Source organism: Larimichthys crocea, chromosome XIII (genome assembly GCF_000972845.2).
Source record: "Larimichthys crocea isolate SSNF chromosome XIII, L_crocea_2.0, whole genome shotgun sequence".
In the NCBI taxonomy this organism is placed as follows: Eukaryota; Metazoa; Chordata; class Actinopteri; family Sciaenidae; genus Larimichthys; species Larimichthys crocea.
Genome location: NC_040023.1, coordinates 20,153,820 through 20,174,751, shown reverse-complemented (window position 1 = coordinate 20,174,751; position 20,932 = coordinate 20,153,820). Strand labels below are relative to the sequence as shown.

General features: G+C 38.9%; 1 protein-coding gene across 4 annotated transcripts in view; it reads right to left on the bottom strand.

Moving 5' to 3' along the window:
• The window catches only part of col14a1a (collagen, type XIV, alpha 1a), a 125,051-nt gene that overhangs the window by 2,781 nt on the left and 101,338 nt on the right, over positions 1-20,932 (bottom strand). For all 4 annotated transcript variants that reach the window (XM_027286037.1, XM_019256895.2, XM_027286036.1 and 1 more), the window contains 8 exons: positions 19,883-19,936; positions 14,110-14,163; positions 13,916-13,987; positions 10,930-10,965; positions 8,772-8,838; positions 8,372-8,563; positions 4,845-4,922; positions 2,950-3,105 (listed from right to left, as the gene is read on the bottom strand). In XM_027286037.1, coding sequence (XP_027141838.1) covers positions 2,950-3,105; positions 4,845-4,922; positions 8,372-8,563; positions 8,772-8,838; positions 10,930-10,965; positions 13,916-13,987; positions 14,110-14,163; positions 19,883-19,936 — 709 coding nt within the window. The remainder of the gene's footprint in view (positions 1-2,949; positions 3,106-4,844; positions 4,923-8,371; positions 8,564-8,771; positions 8,839-10,929; positions 10,966-13,915; positions 13,988-14,109; positions 14,164-19,882; positions 19,937-20,932) is intronic.

Genomic DNA, 20,932 nt, shown 5'->3' with positions numbered 1-20,932 from the left:
AGGAGGAGACAGAGGGAAGGGGAACACAGGGAGGAGAGAAGACGTTACAAGAGGGAAAAAAAACCCAACGACACCAAAGAGTTAAACCTCTCAAACAGAACAGAGAGTTGTGGTTTGGAGGTTAAAAATGTGTGTTGGAATCTGCTTCTCTCTTTTAGAGGAAAACACACACACACAGAGTAATTCCTACAATAAATTTAGCTCAAATAAATATTGAGACATTAATATTAAATGTTTGGAAAGAGGGAAAATGTGTCAGATCTCTATTTCTCTTTATGTACATAAGAAAGTACAAATAAAGATTTATAACACATGAATCAGAACAACAAAGTGTACAGAGTATACCAAGAAAAACATGCCTTGTGAGTAATACTGAATCAAACAGTGGTCAGCCATAATTTTTCTTTTTTGCAATTACACACCATAACTGCAGTTTCGTCACATATTACTCAACAAAATCACATCACATAAAGGTCATGCAGGCAACTCCAGAGTCATGAATTTTAGTGATTTATATTTTTAAGAAATAAGACCTTTGATATAAAGTTATTAGCTACTGTTTTATTTCTACTGCCTAAAGCAGGATATTCTCATTCCTGCATGTAGTTCTAAGAGATGCTTAAACAATAGCCTGGCCTTTTGTGAAATATGCCCATTCAGTCTCTCCAAGAATTAGATGAGAAGATCGATACCACATTCATGCACAAAAGGTACAACAGGGTGAGCACAGCTCGCCCGGCTCTGTCCAAAGGTTAAAAAATCTGCCTACACATACCTATAAAGCACACTCATTACCATTTTGTATCTTGTTTGTTTAATCTGTACAAAAAACTGTATAAAAACAGTTTTACAGGGGGGTTTATGTGCCAGACTATTTCTTGGCCCGGAGCCAGTCCAGCTGCTGTTTCCCCCGTTTGCAGTCTTTATGCAAAGCAAAACTAAGTGGCTGCTGACTGTAGCCTGTTTTTTATTAGATAGGCATGAGCAATAAGTATGAGAGTATTTTGGTTTGAAGAGCAAGACCTAAGATATGTATGATTCAGATATATAATATATAATCCATTGTGTGTATCTACATATAATTCAACAATGTGATTAAAGGTCCAGTGTGTCTTTCTTTACTGAAGTGAATGAGAAGCTGTAAAGTTAGACACCTGACTCAGGTAAAGAATTGAGCTAACCTCACTGGTCACACAGCTTTAAACTGCATTAGTTTTAAAAAGGCAACAATGAGTTAGGGTAAGTAGAAAAAATACTAAACTATCTCTATAATATCCTTTGTATAGTGTAAGTTGTCAACTCTCTGAATGTAATCATGGGTGGAGGGAGGGGGGATATCTATCAGTCCAAACGTGTTTACACAGTGGACGCTGTTGAACTTTGGCACATTTACAGTGACACATTTAAGTTTTGAACTCTAGCTGCTGTGAAAGAACAATACTACTTCACATATCGTATTTTATAATTGCAGTTTTCCTTTTAAGTGGTCGGGAAGGCAGCATTTAATCTTTGCGTGGTTGAGAATAACAGGCCACTTCAAAGTCATAAAACTTAAAAAAAAAAACATTCTGACTGGAATCCTTTTTATATTGAATAAATCTGGTTTGATGGATGAAGTAATGTCTCATCCATCAGCTACCTTTAGCAGATGATATTTCATTAAGACGACTCGTCAGAAGCTGTTGTGTATGTGTAATGTCCGAGCTGAGACAATAGACCCATTAGGCCAAGTAAGGTCCTCTTCAGTATGGATATTCAAAGAAAGTGTGTGTGTGTGTGTGTGTGTGTAACAGCATATTTTATTACATCTCAATAAAGGCGAATAGCTTCGGTCAGTGACATAGTTAACTTCTTAATCCACCAGTGTGGATCTGAATGTATAAACTTCACAGTGGAACAACCATAAAAGTCAGATTACTCTCCAATTCTCTGAGAGCTTTACGAGAACAATAACCAACTCACAGCTAGCTGTCACTGTGAAAACAATATTTCAATGTTTTATACATATAATATGGAATGTGGAGAGACTGTGAAGGGTTAGACTTTTTAAGCTGTGTTATGTCGACAAATTATTAAATATTAAAAATGAAACTAATCTGAATGAATTATTTAGTAATCACTCATGGATGCTCAACAAGTCTTTTGAAAGTGTAAAAAAAGGAATAAAGTTAATGTGCAGACAAATCAGAACAAATAAGGTCTAAATAAACAGCAGACAATGTTTTTGTAAAGTCTGGATATTTTGAGCTTTCGCAAAGTTTGGGAAAATATTCCAGTCAAAATGTTATTTTTGTTTCAAATGCCAGACCCTGACCTGCTGTGTACATGTGTGCGTCTGAGCTCATTTGTCTACAGCACTGTCTCCCTAACTTTGAAGCCACCTTTTTTTTGGAAGCTGAAGTTTTCTTTTTGTTTTTGTTGTGCAAAAGAGAAACACCGGTGAAATTTTCCCTGAAATGCAAGAGTTTTTAGACACAAAAGACTCGAGGCACCTGCTATGAGCATCTTCATATAAACAACATGTGTGTTTTTAAATGAGTCATAACAGCCTGACAGCATCATTCTGTAATGACTCTGCACTCCCAGTTTGGGAACCACTGGGCACCAGTATGCTGAAGGCATCTCTTGTCACTTAGCTCATGTGAGAACATCGTGTTTGGCTACCTGCCTGAACAATCTCAGTTTAGTTTCACGTGTTACAGTATAAACAATACTTTCAAACATTTAATAATTGGTTTTACAACACACAATATAAAATTTCCCATAATAGGAGATGTTATAAATGTTGACAAATGCTGTACATTAACACATACAGTAAAATGTCCTTATATCTGCTCACAACAGCATGTGTGTTATAAGCCATTTATTAAATGTTTATGTTCTTCTCATTAATAAGAGGGGTTAAGGTAAGTGTTACCAGTGCCTAAATAGCATCTGCATAATGCTTACCTCCAACGTTGTACCCCAGACAGGAGTTCTGGTCACAGTATCCTGGTGGGCCAGCTGGTCCCGTGGAACCTGGATTCCCCGACCTCCCCTGTGTTCCCGGGTTACCGGGCCGACCAGGGGGGCCCTGGCTGCCTGTTCGTCCTTCACCAGGCAGACCTGAGGAGAGAGAAAGAGTCTGTGTCAACGATGAGCGAACACATTAAATCAGCCACATTGCCTAAAATACATCATGAACAACATGATTCTTTATCTGACTGTGGTTTGTAAAACCCGGAATATACGTCTGTGACCATGCCTCTGAAATATCATCATATTTTACAAATTCTGTAAAAAAGTTTTGATGTGCTGGGTCCAAAAACCAAAGACACACAAAACCTCACAATCTTGTTTTGCCTGTGACTCACACAACTCTACGCCGTTCGTCCCCTGCAGCTGTCGTCAGTAAGAAAATTCGTTCCACAGCACATCCGCTCAACGATTGAATGTACCTGTGCTGTGTGTTAATAAATCCACAGTGCTGAAGTAGCAGACGGATTTGTAATTGGACTTTTTCTCTCAGTCGTTCCCTTCCGTGAGTTGAATCTATTCTCTCTTTGTCTTTAGTCTATAATATTCTCTAAACTATAAACTGTGAACTCTACACTATATTGTATTGTATACTTTATGGAGTAGTGTGACCTTCAAGATCAAAGTGACGAGTAGCAATTTGTAGTTGTGGGAGAGTGAGAGGATCATAGAAACGCACTGCTGCCTGTAGTATTCCTATAGTATGAGGTCATGGAAATACATTTAGCATTTTACATTTGAATATGTCCATGATCATTCAGTAGCCTCTGTGCTGCTGAAAATACAGCCCTTGTCCAAGCCACCTCTGTAGCAAAATATTTACAGACATGACCACAGATCAACAAACATTCGATACAAGGACTCTGGCGGTGTGAAACCTGGTGAGAGGGGATAAAGGAAGAAAGAGAAGGGAGGGAAATAAACTGAAATGTGCAGTGGAGGGTACCACTGTCACTGTGCTATCACCTCTTCAATCTCTTAATCCCTCTCTCTGTTGTGACAACATGACACGAATGACATGACTGCCATGTCTGGATACGGGTGATGACAGTGAATGGCTGAGGGACGGAGCAGGGATAGCTCAGTTCATAGCTGAAATTTAACGAGAAGTTTCTTTTTACCATTTACACGAGAAACTGCTCCATCAGGACTCACTTCAGCAGTCAGCAGAAATACGAATTCAGTATTTTGAGGAGAATGGCATTTGCCAAGTGCTTAAATTATCATCCCACAAATATTCAAGAAAAAGCACAGCAGATGAAGACAGAGCTACCTTTCTCTCAGAAAAAAAAAAAGATTTCCGTTTGCATATACAGGAGTTTTCAGGGTTTTTTTTTAACACTTATCTGATCATTGAAAAGTTTCCAGGGAGTTTTGTCAGCTTGTTCTGTGAGTATTGATCACATAACAGTAAACAGAAAAACCCAGCACTGGCATATTTTCATAACACAAACCTCAAACTCTACACATCGCACAGGGAAATCAATACAGAGAATTATGTTCACGGTCCAAAACGTCTGCTTGCGTTTCTCAGATGGAGACTTAACAAAGAGAAAAGTAGATCCAGAACCCAAGTCTTTGTGCTATTCTATTGTTTTAATATTTGAGACTGTTTTTTTGTTCAGAGGAAACACAATGGAAAAGATTCCACATAGCTATCTCCAGCTTGTCACAGACAGAAAACACCCAAAACAAATGTTTTGTGGATCAGAACAATACTTATTTATCATATTTTGAAGCAGCTACCGCACCTCTTGACTGGAGAAAAAGGATTCAGTTTGTGTAGCTCATCAATCATTCTCATGATTGTATATCTGTTTGTATCTTACCTGGAGGTCCTGGTGGTCCTCGAGGTCCCTGAGTCCCAATGCCTGGACTCCCCCTGTCTCCCTTCTCTCCCGGTAGACCTGGAAACACACACAGTTCAAAGAGTCCAAGTTAAACACGAGATCACATCACTGAAGTACTGTACTTGCACTCAAGTACACTTAAACGTACGTACTTTGCACTTCTCCACTTCATTTCAGTGGGTAATATCGCACTTTTTGCTCTGCAACAGCTACAGATTATAACAAGCTTGTAAAAAATACAAAGCATTTCTTTAGATTAAACCATGAATTATTAACAGCTCCATCAATGAGAGATTTTGCCACAAAACTTCTCACATGGTTTAATTTAAATAACTGTTTGACCTAAAGAATTTAGTCATTATTTTACAAAAAAAATCAAAGAATAAAGAAATAATTTTTTAAAAATGAACTTCTAGACTCCTCAGATATCCTGTGACCCTTTGGAGCGGCCCTGACCCTTTAGATTAGAAACTTGAATAAACTACTTAATTAAATATTAAAAGTTAAAAGCAGCTCCAGCTTGACTTTGACATAGTTGCATCAGTATTAACAATCAAATCATGTAAATATATCACAGAAAGACGGGCCGCATTTTCCAAAATCAGGACTTAAGTAAGTAAATGTTGCTGTTAAAACGTCTGTATTTTGACAGAAATAAGAGCTTGAATGCAGGATGTTTACTTGTAACAGGCTATCATCTGAATAACCACTTTCTATTCCAACATTGATATTACATTACACATTTTGGTGCTGAATAAATTATGTCTGGATGATCAGTCTTATAAAAGTCAACTCTGCGCTGCTGTCCAGTGGTGCAGCTGTCTGAATGACCTAATGGAATATTTTTCATACGCTCTAATATTAGGGAATGACATTAAACTGGTGATCTGCAGATTTTCTGTCATGCTGCTTTTACGACTGTCTTAATCAATTGCATCAGTAAAGAGGAAGTAAGCACAATGAGGCTGAGGAGAAAACATTTTACATTACCTCAAATAAAAAAATATTTTCTACACTGGTGGCCTCATCGTGTGATATTCTGTCCTTATAATGGCTGCTAGCTGACCCTCTGGATTTCTATGCTCAATGACAATCTGTCGTCCAGCAGGTTCTCGTGGATCGTGGCTGCTGCTGTGATCCTGCACGACGTCCACTACATATATTATTACTGTCATTATTACTACCATATCTGTTACTGTAATCATTTTTATCATTCATTGTGATTCATTGTCATTTTGTCAGTTATTGTAATTGTACAATATGTTTGTGTTAATTTGCCCTGTACACGTGACATCCATTGCACGTCTGTCCGTCCTGGGGGAGGCAAATGTACTTTGTGACTTTGGGCTATACAAATAAAATTGATTTGATTTGAAATTGATTTGAATATGTGTAATATAAATGGTTTCATCTGTTGAGTCTGAGCACTGAGCACAGCTTTGTTCTTCATTCTGGTATCAGCCCTACATGGACCATCTGACTTAATAATAACATGTCTACATTTCCTAAGTAAGCCATACATCTTTTATGATATTTGGACTACTCTGGTTTCAGTTCAGCCTATAAAACAGTAAAACAGTGTGTGTGTGTGTGTGTGTGTGTGTGGTAGACCAGTGGCTGCAGATCATAAATGTTATTGGGGAGAATTAAAGGTCTGAACCTCTTTGGAGGAGGTAAGCATGCTGGACATTTCCGGACAGGCGTTTGACTGATCTCAGCTTTCCGAAGCCTCTGTGTGTGCAAGGCTCATTCAGTATGTGGTTCTCTAGTGTGGGCTGCATGTTTTAGTGATGAAGACGGAGCCTCGCAAAGGCAGTTTCTCCTCTAAGGGCTCATGGAAGAGGAATGACCTCATGGATACTGGAGTTACTGTCTTCTGGCTTGGACTGAACCTCCTGGGAGCTCTGACCTCCGCTGCACGTCAGAGAGAGAAGGCCAGACCAGACGAAAAGCAGCAAACAAGCAGACAGGTTGAAAGTCCAACTGGAGACTTTCTGGTTTCAGTTCTTTTCACAATAAAAGCCCCTGGCCATTGTTGATAAAGAAAACGCATCACTTTACATACAGTAATGTGTTTGATTATTTTACCACCACACTGCCCTCACCAGCTGAACACTTCATTTACATAAACATTTATTACAGCTTTAGAGGCTCGTCACAATAATCATCTTTAACCAAACTGGCTTCATCACTCATTTAGAAGACAACGACAACATCTAACAAGGTCACTTCTTTCTCTTGGCTGCCTGACCTACTTTTTCCAAGGGACTCTTTCCTATTGTGTAGAAATCTAGTGTTTTTTATTTATTTAAAATGTGCACAAATCATGACATTCATTTATATTATTAAATTTTAAAAATTGTTTTTGAATGGCCAGAACACTTATTTTTATTTTATTTGAAAGAAAAGAATCAAGACACTGAAGTACTTTCTTTTTTCTACTTAAGGATGAAATATTTATAGTGATATTTTTAGAGATATTCCTATAACACTCACATTGGACAGTTTAATAAAAAAAAGCATAAAAATTGATGCAGCAGAACCACGGATGTCAGATTTTTTTCCCTTGTCAAATCTGGCGCCTACGTTACACATAATGTAACTTGACTGCTGACAGTCTGGTGGATGTGTTGTGCTACCAGTGGCTCATGTAGCCTTGAGTCACTAGCATCGAGCACAGAGGTAAGATCACTTCTTTCACACACCCACAGATTTTTTTTTCACATGAGGACATTTATTAGACTCATACTCTTTGGTCCCTTTGGAGCCACAAAAGGCAACTTCTATCATAAATGCAAAAGTACTCCTCAAGACCTGTAAACAGACTTTGGTGTGTAAGATTGGCATGCTTCCCCTTTAAATAAACAGAAAGTGATTCCTCTTTCCAAACCAAGGCCCTCTGGTTAGTTTTAAACTATGACAGAAAACACAAAGGTTGGGGCCCTTTGAAGCCTCTCTATGGACATACGGACTCTACAGAATCGAGCTACGGACATATGTTACATGTCATTCCTCATCTGTCACAAATCTTCACACACATTTGTGGATCTCTGCCACAGCAGAAGTGTAGCAAAAGTCACATGTATTCCAGCACAATACAAATCTCTATACACTTCTGAATAATCTGAATACAGAATTGGAGACACAGTTACAAATATCATAACAAACACAGGGATTGAGATACGCTCTCTTCATCTCCTGTGAACTTTGTAATTAAGGTATAAAATGTCCCCCAGAAGACAAAAATCTAAGAAAAATTGATAAGGATTGGGTTTTCTAAATCATACTGCATACTTTTCTATACTGCATATTATATATTCTCTACTTTTTATTTGTCATTTGTAGTATGACCTCCTCACTTCAGGTAAAAAGCATCCAACCCAAGCCATGAAGGATGATGGATAGTAATCAGTCTGTATATTACTGCATTGATATTGCCGTGTCTGCCTCACTCTTGACTTGTGCTATGTATCCTGTAAATAACACCCTTAAACTTCCTCTCTCACCTCTCTCTCCTGGCCGTCCGCTCTGGCCATTGCTACCAGGGAAGCCTGGCCTGCCGGATGGCCCTTGCTCTCCTTGAGGTCCTGGGGAGCCTCTCCTGCCCGGCTCTCCAGGTGGTCCGGGCACTGTTCGGACTGATACTGACGACTGGACGGGAATCTGGTTCAGTATGGAGTTATAGCGAGACAAGTGGCCTGCAAGAGGAAGAGGAGGAGAATGGTTTTAATGGTTTTTTTATTTGTTTTTACTTCTTTATTTCTTTCTTCTTTATTGTGACGCCATTCAAGAGAATATAAGAAAAGAGAAGCGAAGCCAGCTGAGGTCAGAAGAAACCCTTTTCAGCAAAGAAATGGTCCTTAATAACATGCTGGTGGTCATGTGTAAATATCACCGATTACTCACTTTGGATGAGCTGTTCACACACTTGGCGTGCGATTGCGCGCACAGCGGCTTGGGATTGCACATCACCCTGAAAAACAAACACAGAGCTCTTACAGTGTGATACCGCACAGTACACTGATACCCGACCACAGGGACACAAACCCCCAGACAAGTGGTTGATTAATTGGTGGGTGGGTGTTTTGTGGGCACTTTAATGACTGTGCTCCACCTTTATTACACACTCTGAAGACATACAGACACATAACAGATAGCACAATTATGAGAGCAAAGTACAGAGTAAATATACAGAAGTCAATCATATAAAATATGCGTTACTTTGTTCACTTTGACTGTATTTCCACTGAACTAATCATCTACAGAGCAACACATTTTAAAATCAATCTTTTGTTTTTATTGCACTTGTTATCTAGAGTTTGAATTTAAAAACACAATTAAAAAGGCACCCCACAGATTTTATACAGAAAGTTCAGTCTAATTGTTATGAAGACCAAAACTCGGTATAATGTCTCAACATAAAACTGACTTTACAAACAAAGGGTGGTGTTTGAAGGGAGTGGACATTTAGGAGACATTAAATTTGTGTCTACAAAACAAAACTGTGTTTTTTGACATCAGATCAGTTTGAAATATTACAGAGAGTAATGGAACAAGAGGGACAGTCAGACGCAGAGCTGCAGGCGACAAGCAAGACACCTTATCTTCTCAGCAAGAAAACAAACGTTCACTTTTGCTGTTTGCAGACTCATGCCGTGTGCAGCATAAAATCACATCACAGTTGCTCACAGAATGATGGAAAAGGCCAATTATTGCCTGACTTTGTTATTAAAACAACAATAGTTTGTTTTACTGCCCCCAGAATTCTGTGACCTGAAGTATTAAACCACCATAAACTAAAGGTGATGGTGCAACTGCATAGTGGTCTCAAAACCGGTTAAAGTTGATTAATATTCTTAGTCTGCTCACACAAATATACACTAATAAAAATAACAATTTTGTATGAAATAATCGTCTAGTTAGGCCTAAATTTTGATTATATATTTTATTTGACAGTTCGACTTCCACAGTGTCTGTTTTGCAAAATTTTGGCCCTTAATATGGCTGAAGACCCCTGATCTCATACTGCAATCCACTGCACTCACCAAAAACAACCTTACGTTGAAAATCCTTTCCTGCAGGCATCCATGTTTTCCCAAGCAGATGCACTGGGACACATTTAGATCTGAAGTAATAGATAAGAAATATGTACGCTAAAGCTCGACTTCCCACTTGTAATGGATTGCAGCATAATGGATGGCAGTATAGAGCTGCACAATGGGAAGTGAAGGATTCATTTTAAGCTCTTGACCCATTCAAGGGGAGAAAAGTCAGGATATTTTGACCATTTTAATCCATTCCTATTTTATCAAAGTACAATATTAATTCACTTGAATACTCCATTGAAAAGATATTGATTTTATCGCTGGTCTTCTCATTTGCCCTGTACCGATCATCATCCTCATTCAATCATTTGACGTATACAGCAAAGATATATTAAGTTAAATGCATTGTAGTAAATCTTTACTTTCACTTATTACCTCATAATTCACTCTGGGACTGTGAAATGAGGATAGATGCACGCTGCAAGATACTAACCAGATTCTAAGCATTCACAACTGGGCCAAACCACAAAATGCACAACAATGAGGAGAAAATCCTGTCATGTTTTTTTTTATAGAGACTTTCATGTCGGGTCTTCCAACAAGAAACTGCAGCGAGGTACAAATGTCCTTAACAGAAACAAGAATTACAGGTTCGATTCAACTTGGCAAGTTGCGTGTCTCTCAAGCCCTCGGCAGTGACGGCCTGGCTACTGTGTCAGCGAAAATACAGACTCTGCTCTGCTGAGAATTTGAACCATGAACACTGATTTGATTTAGTTTACTCTAAACGAGGTTGAGGGATCGAAAGTGAAGTTAATGCTTGCGAAAAACATGAATGTGAAACACAGTAATTGTGTACTGGAGAGTAATTCTGTTGCTCCAAAACATGTTGTGAAGCATTAGTGAGGAATAGTCTGACCTTTATTTCAGCGAAATAACAATACTTCCACTGCAAAATGGTGCAGTAAACCTTGATTTGATTTAAACAGTGGTTGAGGTATGTGAGTGGAGTGACTTACTCTTTCTCCCTTATCGCCTTTGGTACCAGCAGGACCCTGGAACATAAAAACACAGGAGGAGAATAAACATTCGACTTAGATGTGTACTCAGAAATAGCCATGTTCATCTCTTTCTCTCTCCCCTTGAACGTCCCCACCCCATTACTCTCCATCTCTCTCCTTTTCTTTATGCCTCTTCAACACACACTCAAACACTTTCTTCCCTGATCTAACAGCTGCTTTAACTAAATTCATTTGCATTCTGACAGTGTGTAGAGCTTCTTTGTGTCCTAAACACAAACATAAGCCCAAAAGCTTGTGTGCCCACAAAGAGAGAGCAATCTCTGTGCCTCAGATGGGATGGCTTTCTGCTACTGCCAACACATTAAAGCACACAGATGCATATCTGATCACAGCACACACATGCACAGAAAAAACAGCCAAGCACATGAAGCCTGTGAATGCATATCACAGTGTAATGCATTGTAATCCAGAGGCAAATAAAAGACAAATATTTTCTGGCCGCAGAGCCATCTGCTGATATGACAAATATCAGTTTAATGCTGTTAGAGCTTTTGAATAAAACCCTGTTTATCTTGGGGGAAACATGTCCTTGACCACGGGTTGACTGTCCAAGTGGGTTGGTGGATAAGAAGCGATAGAGAATGTGTGTATAGGCCTGAAATATCATATGCATATTATACTGCAGATGATAGAAAGCCTGTGTCAACATTTGACACAGCCGCGGAATTGGAGTGCAGGTCTCCACAATAAAAGTCTTCTCCTGGACCTCCATTGTGTGTCTGTCTGGATCTCCCGAGTCTTCCTGGGCATATAAATGTATTCTGTCTTATCAGGGTGACATGGGAAAACCAAATTAAACTACGCAGGAGCCAAAACAAGTATCTAAACTTAAAAAAGGCCAGAATATCTCTCGTAAAATTATGATTTCTTTATTATTTTTATCAAAACCATCTTTCCACAGTGCCTTGTATATGCAGTGTCTGTCCAAAGTACAGAGTCAATGTTTTTTCACTCAAAATGTTTTACAGTTCATCCACAGAGAGAAGCACATTTATTTCCTCTTGCACAGCACTTCAGTGCGGACTGATAAAACCGCCACGAGAAGATTGTTGCTGTTTTCTTTTGTAACTGGCAAACATAGGGCGGCTTGCTACCAAGTCAAGCAAGATAAATTAAAAAAAGCCTCAGGTGGTTGAGTCGCTGGAAACCACATCCGCAGACAGTTCTTTGTCCAGGACAGACACACACACACACACACTTGCACTCACTGACACACACTCAGGACATCATCAAGTGCCACGACAACTTGACAGACTTGTGAGGAAAACCCAGAGGTGTGTGAAATAGTAAACTAAATTTAATCACTGCTTTAAATGCCTAATCAAGATGGATTTTGGGGACATCTGTCACATCTTTGACAGCTTGGACCAGTTAACCTGATAGATATAGACTTTTACCTTGGAAAGACCTGATAATAAGCTTATTATGAGGTTTTATGAACATCGGTCTTGATAGATAGAGCGTAACATTTTCAGAGGAATCATGTCATTCCTAAAACAGAACAGTTATGGGTTTCACGTCAAGAAATTGTAGGAAAAGTGCTTCAAATCCTTACACTCTATCTCGCCTTTGATGGTAGAAATCCAGTGTCCTTCAACAGATTGGTAGAAATGTGTGGCACGTTTGTGTCCACCTCAACAAAACTGGTACGACTGACTTCCCCATCTTTAAGGTCAGTCATGACTCGATGACGCAAAATCTGAAAGTTCCCTGCAGACTTAAATGGCTGCTTTTTCAGATAAAAACCAAGAGAGTTTAAAAGAGAAAAATATTCTCTTGCAGCAGAAACCTAGCAAAGGGTTGCAGGGGGCAGAACAGGGACTGAATCAGCAATTTAACCATGAGCTGAAGTTTGTAAAACTACAGTAAAAGTTGCATGTTTAAGAGATTGTAGCTCAGGAAAGTGAGATCTGATTCATTTTTTTGTCTCTGTTTGTGTTTGTTTGCTGTATGTGCATACATTCATATTCATCCTCTATGTGAGAAAGATGAGGTAGATGTGATCTCTTACTGTTTTGTGTGTGCGTGAAAGGGGGAGAATGTGTCGGTAAGTGATTTATAGCTCCCTCTCTGAGCCAAACTTTGCTGCTGGCCTGCAAAGCTGACCCAAGACTCGATTAGCTGTCACCAACATCACAGTATCATCTGTCCCTGTTAGCATTACACAAAGTTTGGAACCAAACATCTTCTCCTCCACATCCTTCTCTGTGATTGTGTTGTGTCACTTACACAGCTTTCTTCCCCTTTTGCACGGCTTAACAAAATCTGACTGACTGCACTATTTATTACTCCTTAAAAAGTCACTGTATGAGATAAGTGTTCCAGGATTTGTCTTTCTGAAAGAATCAGTCTTGTTAGCAAGACTTCCATATAACTAAATGATACATTTGTTATTGTGAGGATTGTGTCCAATACTAACAGGCTGTTTCCAGTTAGCTATCAGGACAGAGATCAGGACAGAAATGAGAAAACCAAACAATCCGTGAGGCATGACCTTATACAATTTTATTTATAATAGAAGAAATCCTTAACTTTATGTGATGCAGCTCTAATATTGTTGCTTCTTTGTACATTTAGGGAGCAATGAGGCGGAGGAGGAAGAAGAGGAGAAGTCACGTCCTCCATGTTTCATCATTAATTTGGATAAGTTATGTCAAACTCTGTTGAGTGGAGGAATAATTTGTGAGACCTCACCGAGGTCTCTTGGGAACAGGGCAAACCAAACACGCAGACAGTTTCTAAACCTTCTTTGGGTTTATATGACGGTTAATGAGGTTGAGGTCAGGTCACAGTATCACAATAACTGTGTTACTATGTCACAAACAAAACTATTTCCCCAGCCTGCAGATGTATTTCAATGGAGAAATCTCAGAGAAGTTCAGTATCATGTTTTTTTCAATCTTATCAAAATGTTTTCACTCACAGGAAGTCCTTGATCTCCTTGGGCCCCTGCTGACCCGCCAGATCCTGGAGCTCCTGGTGCTCCTGGGGTTCCCTGAGATAAAGACAGGCGAGGTGAAAGAGACAAAGATGGAGTGGAGGTGACAGATGGATCAGTCAGTTTGTGTTTCAGGGCGATCTGACAGACAAAAACGATGCTGAGAATTATAGACTTACAATGGGTCCAGGAGGTCCTTGTCGTCCCTGTGGTCCAATATTACCCGGTAGACCCTAAGAGACGCAGATGAACACAACACTCACCGCATTAAATAGCTGCACTTTTATAACTGTATGCTGAAAATTGTTTTGCACAATCTCTTTCTAAATGGCCTGAGGAATTTCCTGCAAGTCTCCAGACCAAACCGACTGTAACACTGTCATTTCCTAATGCAATTAACATACAGGCTACTGATGGAAACCAAACTCATCTAGTACTCCCACTGGTAGCTGTTCAACCTCAACATCTGCCAACAGGTGCATTACTCCTGACTTTTCACAATCTGTATTTTAGTTGCCTCAAGGTGTTTAAAGCCACCTCACTTAATGTCTTCTCCATGACGCTGTGGTTCGACCACATTCATACCTACTGTATGACAATTTTTCAGGGCTGTTTTTGTTCATGTATGACACATAATAACATGATATATTATAACATGATGATGGCTTTCTTGTAGCTTAGTATTTATGGGTCATTCTTATTGAACAAAGTCAGTGCTATGAATACATATTTTGGAAGCTGAGCTCCTGGAAAACAGCTTAACCTGAGGTTCAGTTAATCCTTTCATTTTAGCTTGGATGTCTGAAGTTTCTTTGTGGTCACACATTGAGCCTGATGCCCTTTCAACATGGGAAATCTCCTTACATAGTTTAACATGTGTAAGGGTACAAGTCATGAATTAAAAACAATAAAATCGTATAAATACTGAGAATGACAGTTGAGAATACTTTCTAAATATTTAATTAAAAATAAATTAAGTTGATGTATTAGGATGTTTTCTTGATGTGTTGTCTTGCTTGTACAGTTTTCTTATCCTATTTAGCAAGACAAAGAGCGACAGTATATGTTGTAATTCCCATGTTGTGTTCCATCCTAAATACTCCCACAGCTAAAGCATCAAGCTTGGTTGAATCCTCATGGGGATTTTTACTTGCCAAATATATATACAAAAAAACAAGTGATCTTCTTCTGCTCCTCTGAAAGGCTGAGCCAGTGTGTGAAATCAGAAAGCTCCTCTGAGAGAGTCACTCTGGTGTCACAAAGTAAACACTAATGGGACTCTGGAGGAGGCCTTAGTTCCTCCCAAAGTCACACACGTTTTACTTTGAAATCCTTTCAAACTGAGGAGAAACACATCTGGAACAGTAACAATGACATATAAAGACAGAAAAAGTTACAAAATTTCCCAATGTGAAGCAAACAGGCTTTAGCTGTGGCACTGGGACACAGGTCAAGCTGTGGTCACAACATAAACACTCCCAGTACTGACTATATTATAATCCAAACTTCTTATATTTAAGGTATAAGAAATTCAGCCTTCTGCTTTCTCTCACAGGAGCCAGATTCCCGAAAATATATGTTTTGAGAGCCAAGCTACGAAGTTTACCGTCTGACCTACAGTCTAAGAAACTGAGGTGAGGCTAATTGAATTCAGATTTTAGTATGCATGCTGAAGCACAGACAATCAAAGTTCATATCCTTGTTGTGTAACCTCGATTAACGAAATTTAACTTTTTATTTATATTAAATTTTCTTTGCAAAGGGCTACGAGGTGAGCTTGGACGCACAAGTAAAATGCTGATGAGAACTGCACCTCCTCAGTGTTGTATTATTCATCAACTCATCAGTGAATCTTAAATAATAAAGCTGTGAGTCAGAGTGATATTTTGGGTCTCTAAATGACAAGGGTGCCAGCATGTTTTTATGAGCCTGTGCCTTTGGGAAAGAAAATAGATCTACTTAGTTTGGTCCTGAAGTTAAAAAACGGTATGTAATGCAAGCATCAATGACAAAGTAAAGATTTATAGCTCTCCTTGATCCATCACGCTGTGATATGGACAAATAAAGTACCCAGGAGACAGTTGCTATTGTTTTAACTGATCTAACTGGCTGCTGCAGGACAGCCTTGGCTAGACTTGTGTTCTTTTTCACACTAAGCCAGGCAATTTTTTTTGGCTTTCATACACCTCACAAAAAGTTCTCTACTGTATGTATGCCCAGTGGACTTGTGTGATTATTGATAAGTTTCACAGTGAATCAACAAAGAACTATCTGTTTTCCCTGTTCTGCTTTGTACGCATCAAATGATACGGACCAGTTGCTGGAATAATCCCCAAAAAGTAGTGTTTTGAATTGCATCGTGCATTTTTAAAAGCTGCTTCTTGCTCATAAATACTATTCAAATAGCTATATTGTACTTTCTAGATTGCTGTCAAATGGTGAGGGCAGAAATCACTGCTACACTGATAACCTCTTGTGAAATCGAGTCTTATCAGTATTCATTGCGTCCCTTTCCTTACTGCTTCCTATGCCTCTGCTGGAGAAAGAAAATATTTAGAAAGAGTTCAGCCTGAGCATGCTGCTAGAAATATCAGTGTGATGCTGCAGAATAAAAGCACCAACTGAGGTGTTTCCTGTCGTGTATGGGAACTAAATTATAATTATCTATTTGTGATTCCACACACATAACCATTGAAGAGTTTTTTTAAGCAGTCGTGACAACACGTAAAAATACAAAAATACACAACAGAGCTGTAGCTTTCTGATGAAATGGAGATGTGGGAGGCCTGTCATAATCAGGGCAGCTAAGGAAGATGTCTTTCCCAATTTATAGCAGCTAGAATTGCTCCCTGATTAGTAATTTCACATGATTACACTCAATAATTACATTAATAAGCATGCACTGTATTGTGTGAGCATGGATGTGTTGCCTCAAGGTGTTTAAAGCCGCCTCACTTAATGTCTTCATTCATACCTACATGCACTGTATTGTGTGAGCGTGGATGTGTTACAGTGCAGGCTGGTTATTCTAAAATCTGAGGATGACAGGTTTCAGTAAACTGCTGAACAGTGCATTGTGTCACTGTGCCATAAAATAATCAAGCTGTGAAGTGTTTAAAAACTTGTAAGCAAGTTGTTTTCTCCTTAACATTTACCAACTGATGGACATTTCTTTCATTGGTTTACTTTTGGTTGACAGATGGTATTTAATATAACCAAGAATCTTAAGAAAGAAACCCCCATCTACACCTCCAAGGCATTCAGTTGTGTAGACAATGGCTCAATAATGAAAGCAATAAAGGAAATGTCTTTCACAAATTAAACTATGACTCAGTATGGCTATGTTTTATTTTAAACATGCACACATTTTAGTCATATTTAATATACTTAAAATCAATACAAGTTGTAGCTTGTAAAAAAACACCTGGCTAATTTGGAAGTCAAACTTGATTTGAGTGAATCTAGATGAAATTTGAGTTTTCCTTGTTAATTCAACACAATGTTAAGCTCTCTAGCAGCCATAAAATATAACTATAACTATAACTATAACTATATAACTATAAAAAACTATATACAGAATGAGATCCAAAAGTCTGACCACTAGTCAAGATACTTTTGTTTTGCTTTTATTTTGAATGTAATACATTAACTTCTTTAGAAGTTACAATACCAGCAATGAAAGTGAGTGAGTGAGTGAGTGAGTGAGTGAGTGAGTGAGTGAGTGAGTGAGTGAGTGAGTGAGTGAGTGAAAAACTGAATCTTAACATAACTGAACATTATTTTCAGATTGTCTTGGCCTGGACTCCACAAACTGATGACTCATGTTATCCTGGCATGATGTCACAATGTCCCTGAAAGCTTCCCGTATTTAGTCTTTGAGTGCCCCCGTAAATGTTTAGTGGGGTTGAGGTCAGGTGACTGTGGAGAACAGACCATGGTAGTCAAGACTCCTTGGTATTTGTTGGTCTTTAAGTGCAGTTTTTGTAAAGCTTTTAGGTGTGTTTGAAGACATTATCCTCCTGCGTAATAATCCTTTTTTTCACAAAGAAGCAAATCAGAGGGTGTAGCATGTCTCTGAAGTCAGTTGAGTGCAGAGGTCAAAGTCCAGAGTAGGCAAATCACACCCAGACTTTAATATTGTCACCACCATGTTTCACTGTGGGTTTCATAATACTTTTGCTCATTGGCATATTTCTTTAGAAAACAATGTATCTGTGATGAAGTTTCTTTTCTATTTCTTGGGGAAGTTCTTGTGGTCCAGTGTTGCAATACTCTAAAAGTTTGGACCACTTTTGAAGGTTGCAACAGCAGGGATAACACTAAATTGCTTGTGCATTGTCTGATTTATGTATTAACATCACTGCTGTGATTGGATTTAGAAATTCCTGCTTCAAATGCAACCAATAAATACATTTTTGTTACTGTTAACCTCCCCGGCCTCATTCCCACGCACTCCAAGAAAGGGAATATGGGAAACAGGAGAAGACTGACTGTGGCTGTCAGAAAGGAGATGTCAGCCAAATCTTTTGAAATCAAACTTGGCAAATTAAACCACAAAGAGTTCTTCTGACAGAAAGAAAAGACATAGCAGTATGTACATTTTGCAATGCAACACTTACTGAGACAGTTGGGACTACATCAAACCTTGATCTGCACTTAGAAAGGAAGCATAAACTGACACAAGCTAAGTACGACACTAGCCAAGCTCATTACCTAATGTTAGCGATGTGCCTACGCACCAAAGGTCTTCAGAAATCTCTTCACCCTTCATAGAAAGAGACTTTATATATATTAGCTATACATATTAGCTACCTACAGTATGTATATACTATCTAGTCTTAGTACACTCTGGTCTTGATTTTAGGTGATCTTGACACTTTTGGTCTGCCTGATCATTCTTTGGATACCACCGATCAAGTTTCTGAAAAGTGTTGTACAGTTTCATGCACTGATGTGATGTTGAGAAAGCCCCTCTTTGCTTTGAATAACAATTTGACTGGTGGTTTCAGACTTTTGAAACCCACTGTATATCACTACAGCATCCTGGTTGTTGTATATACATTATTGATAATGCATAGTGACCAGTGGGTAAGTTAGTGACATTCTTGAGCCAAATGGAAACACGCAACAATACATTTCTTTGTAAAAGACTGTAATAACAACAAAAAAGTAAAAATGTAATGTAATGTAAAATTCTGTATTTCCACAATGTTATACTTGTTATTGCCACCTTTAATTAAACAACCAAAATGTGCAGTTGCACTTTTCTTGCTAAAAGTTCATGAACTCCAAACCTATCTGGCATTGTGGGAAGAAACTCCAGCCAAGATACAAGTGTACTAAAGTAAACCACATGACAAGCCTGAAAACTACACATGACTTCTTCTGAAAACGATACTGCACTGTGGGGATGAGTGTCTAGTCCCCTGTCAGCCAACAAAGAGACAGCAGATGGATTATGTGTAGAGTCTTTCACCTCACCAGGAGTCAGGCCAGGACAAAACTCTTCTGTTATCGTATTACGTATTTGGATAAAACCCCCTTTTTCTGCTCGCCGACACATTACACACTGGCTGCCTCTCTGTTTTGCTATTTACAGCCCAGTTGGATATTGTAAGGCCTGATTCCTCTGTCAGCATCATCTACCACCAGCTGGTATCACAGAGCCTTTATAAGTTGGGATCTCATCTATGGTCAGTTTCTATACATTTTTTTTTTTACATTTGCAGTAAGACGTTTGGTTTTATGTCTCCATAAACCAGACGAACACAGCTGGAAACTCAGATACAGTGCACAGCTGGAAAAGTACCACAAGAGACTTGAACATCTTTTGTATCAACTTTTGTATCGTCAATTTCATGTAGTCAAATGTATTTGCATGACAAAAGTATATATTCCCTAGAACCACTGAATCACACTGTGTAACAAATAGAAGTAACGTCAGTATCTTACCCTTGTTCCTGGGGGGCCGTCTCTACCAGGGGAGCCCGTGCTTCCAGGAACACCCTAAATAAAACACAAACAAGCAGGTTTATACTATGATCCCAACACTGACTGTGGTTCACAATACATACACATACAATATAGCATATCACTGCACATTTGGTAAAGACATAAAATGAAGCAAAGCAGCATTTAATATACTACTGTTTACTTTGTGATGCCGGTCGAAAATAATTTCACGTTACTCTCAGTCTTGGCAAGCTGCCATTCCTTCAGATCATATGTCTTTTTTTTCTCGTACTAATTAATTAACCAATGGTCGAAACCCTTAAGGGGTTTCCTGTCTTGCTCAACGATGCTCTGACAGCAGTCGACATAAATCTGATTTGTGGAAAGAGCCAACCTCTAACTCTCAGGGTACAGGACAGTCTCTATCCCGGCAGGCCACCCTGCTGTGCCCCATCTCCTGCCCCACTGCAGGTCAATGCACACGACTGACTCCAAAATACAGTCATGGATTAAGTGCTGAGGTGATTTATCTCTGCACTTCAGTATTAGTGGAGAGCTCATAAAACAGGACAGTTAACACTGTTAAAGGTTCAACAAATTACAGGCTGGGGTCACAAAGGACAGGCCTCGTATGATTAATGATGTGCCGTTGTTTAGATGTTGGCTGATGTGCATTCTCCCTAGACACAGGCAATAATGCCTCTCTTGTCGCTTTTACACAATTATCTATAAAAACACACACACACAGCAGTGGAAGCAGATAAGTAAGCCAGTGCAGCTGCAGTTGAAGACCATTTCAATTATTCTTGTTTCTTGTTTTAAGAGAAAAAAAGGTAAGTCTAAACTGACTGAATAAGAAGATATAACTCTGGTAACATCCCTTACTTGTGCATGAACAAATAATGGATGTAATTACAGTTTTGTCCAGTTGCTAACACACTGAAATGACATGGATAGCACAAATATTTAAACTGACACACAGGGAGCAAAACCTCATCTCAAATCTCCAAAACTTTAAACACATTTTCTGCTTTACACACATTTTGCAAT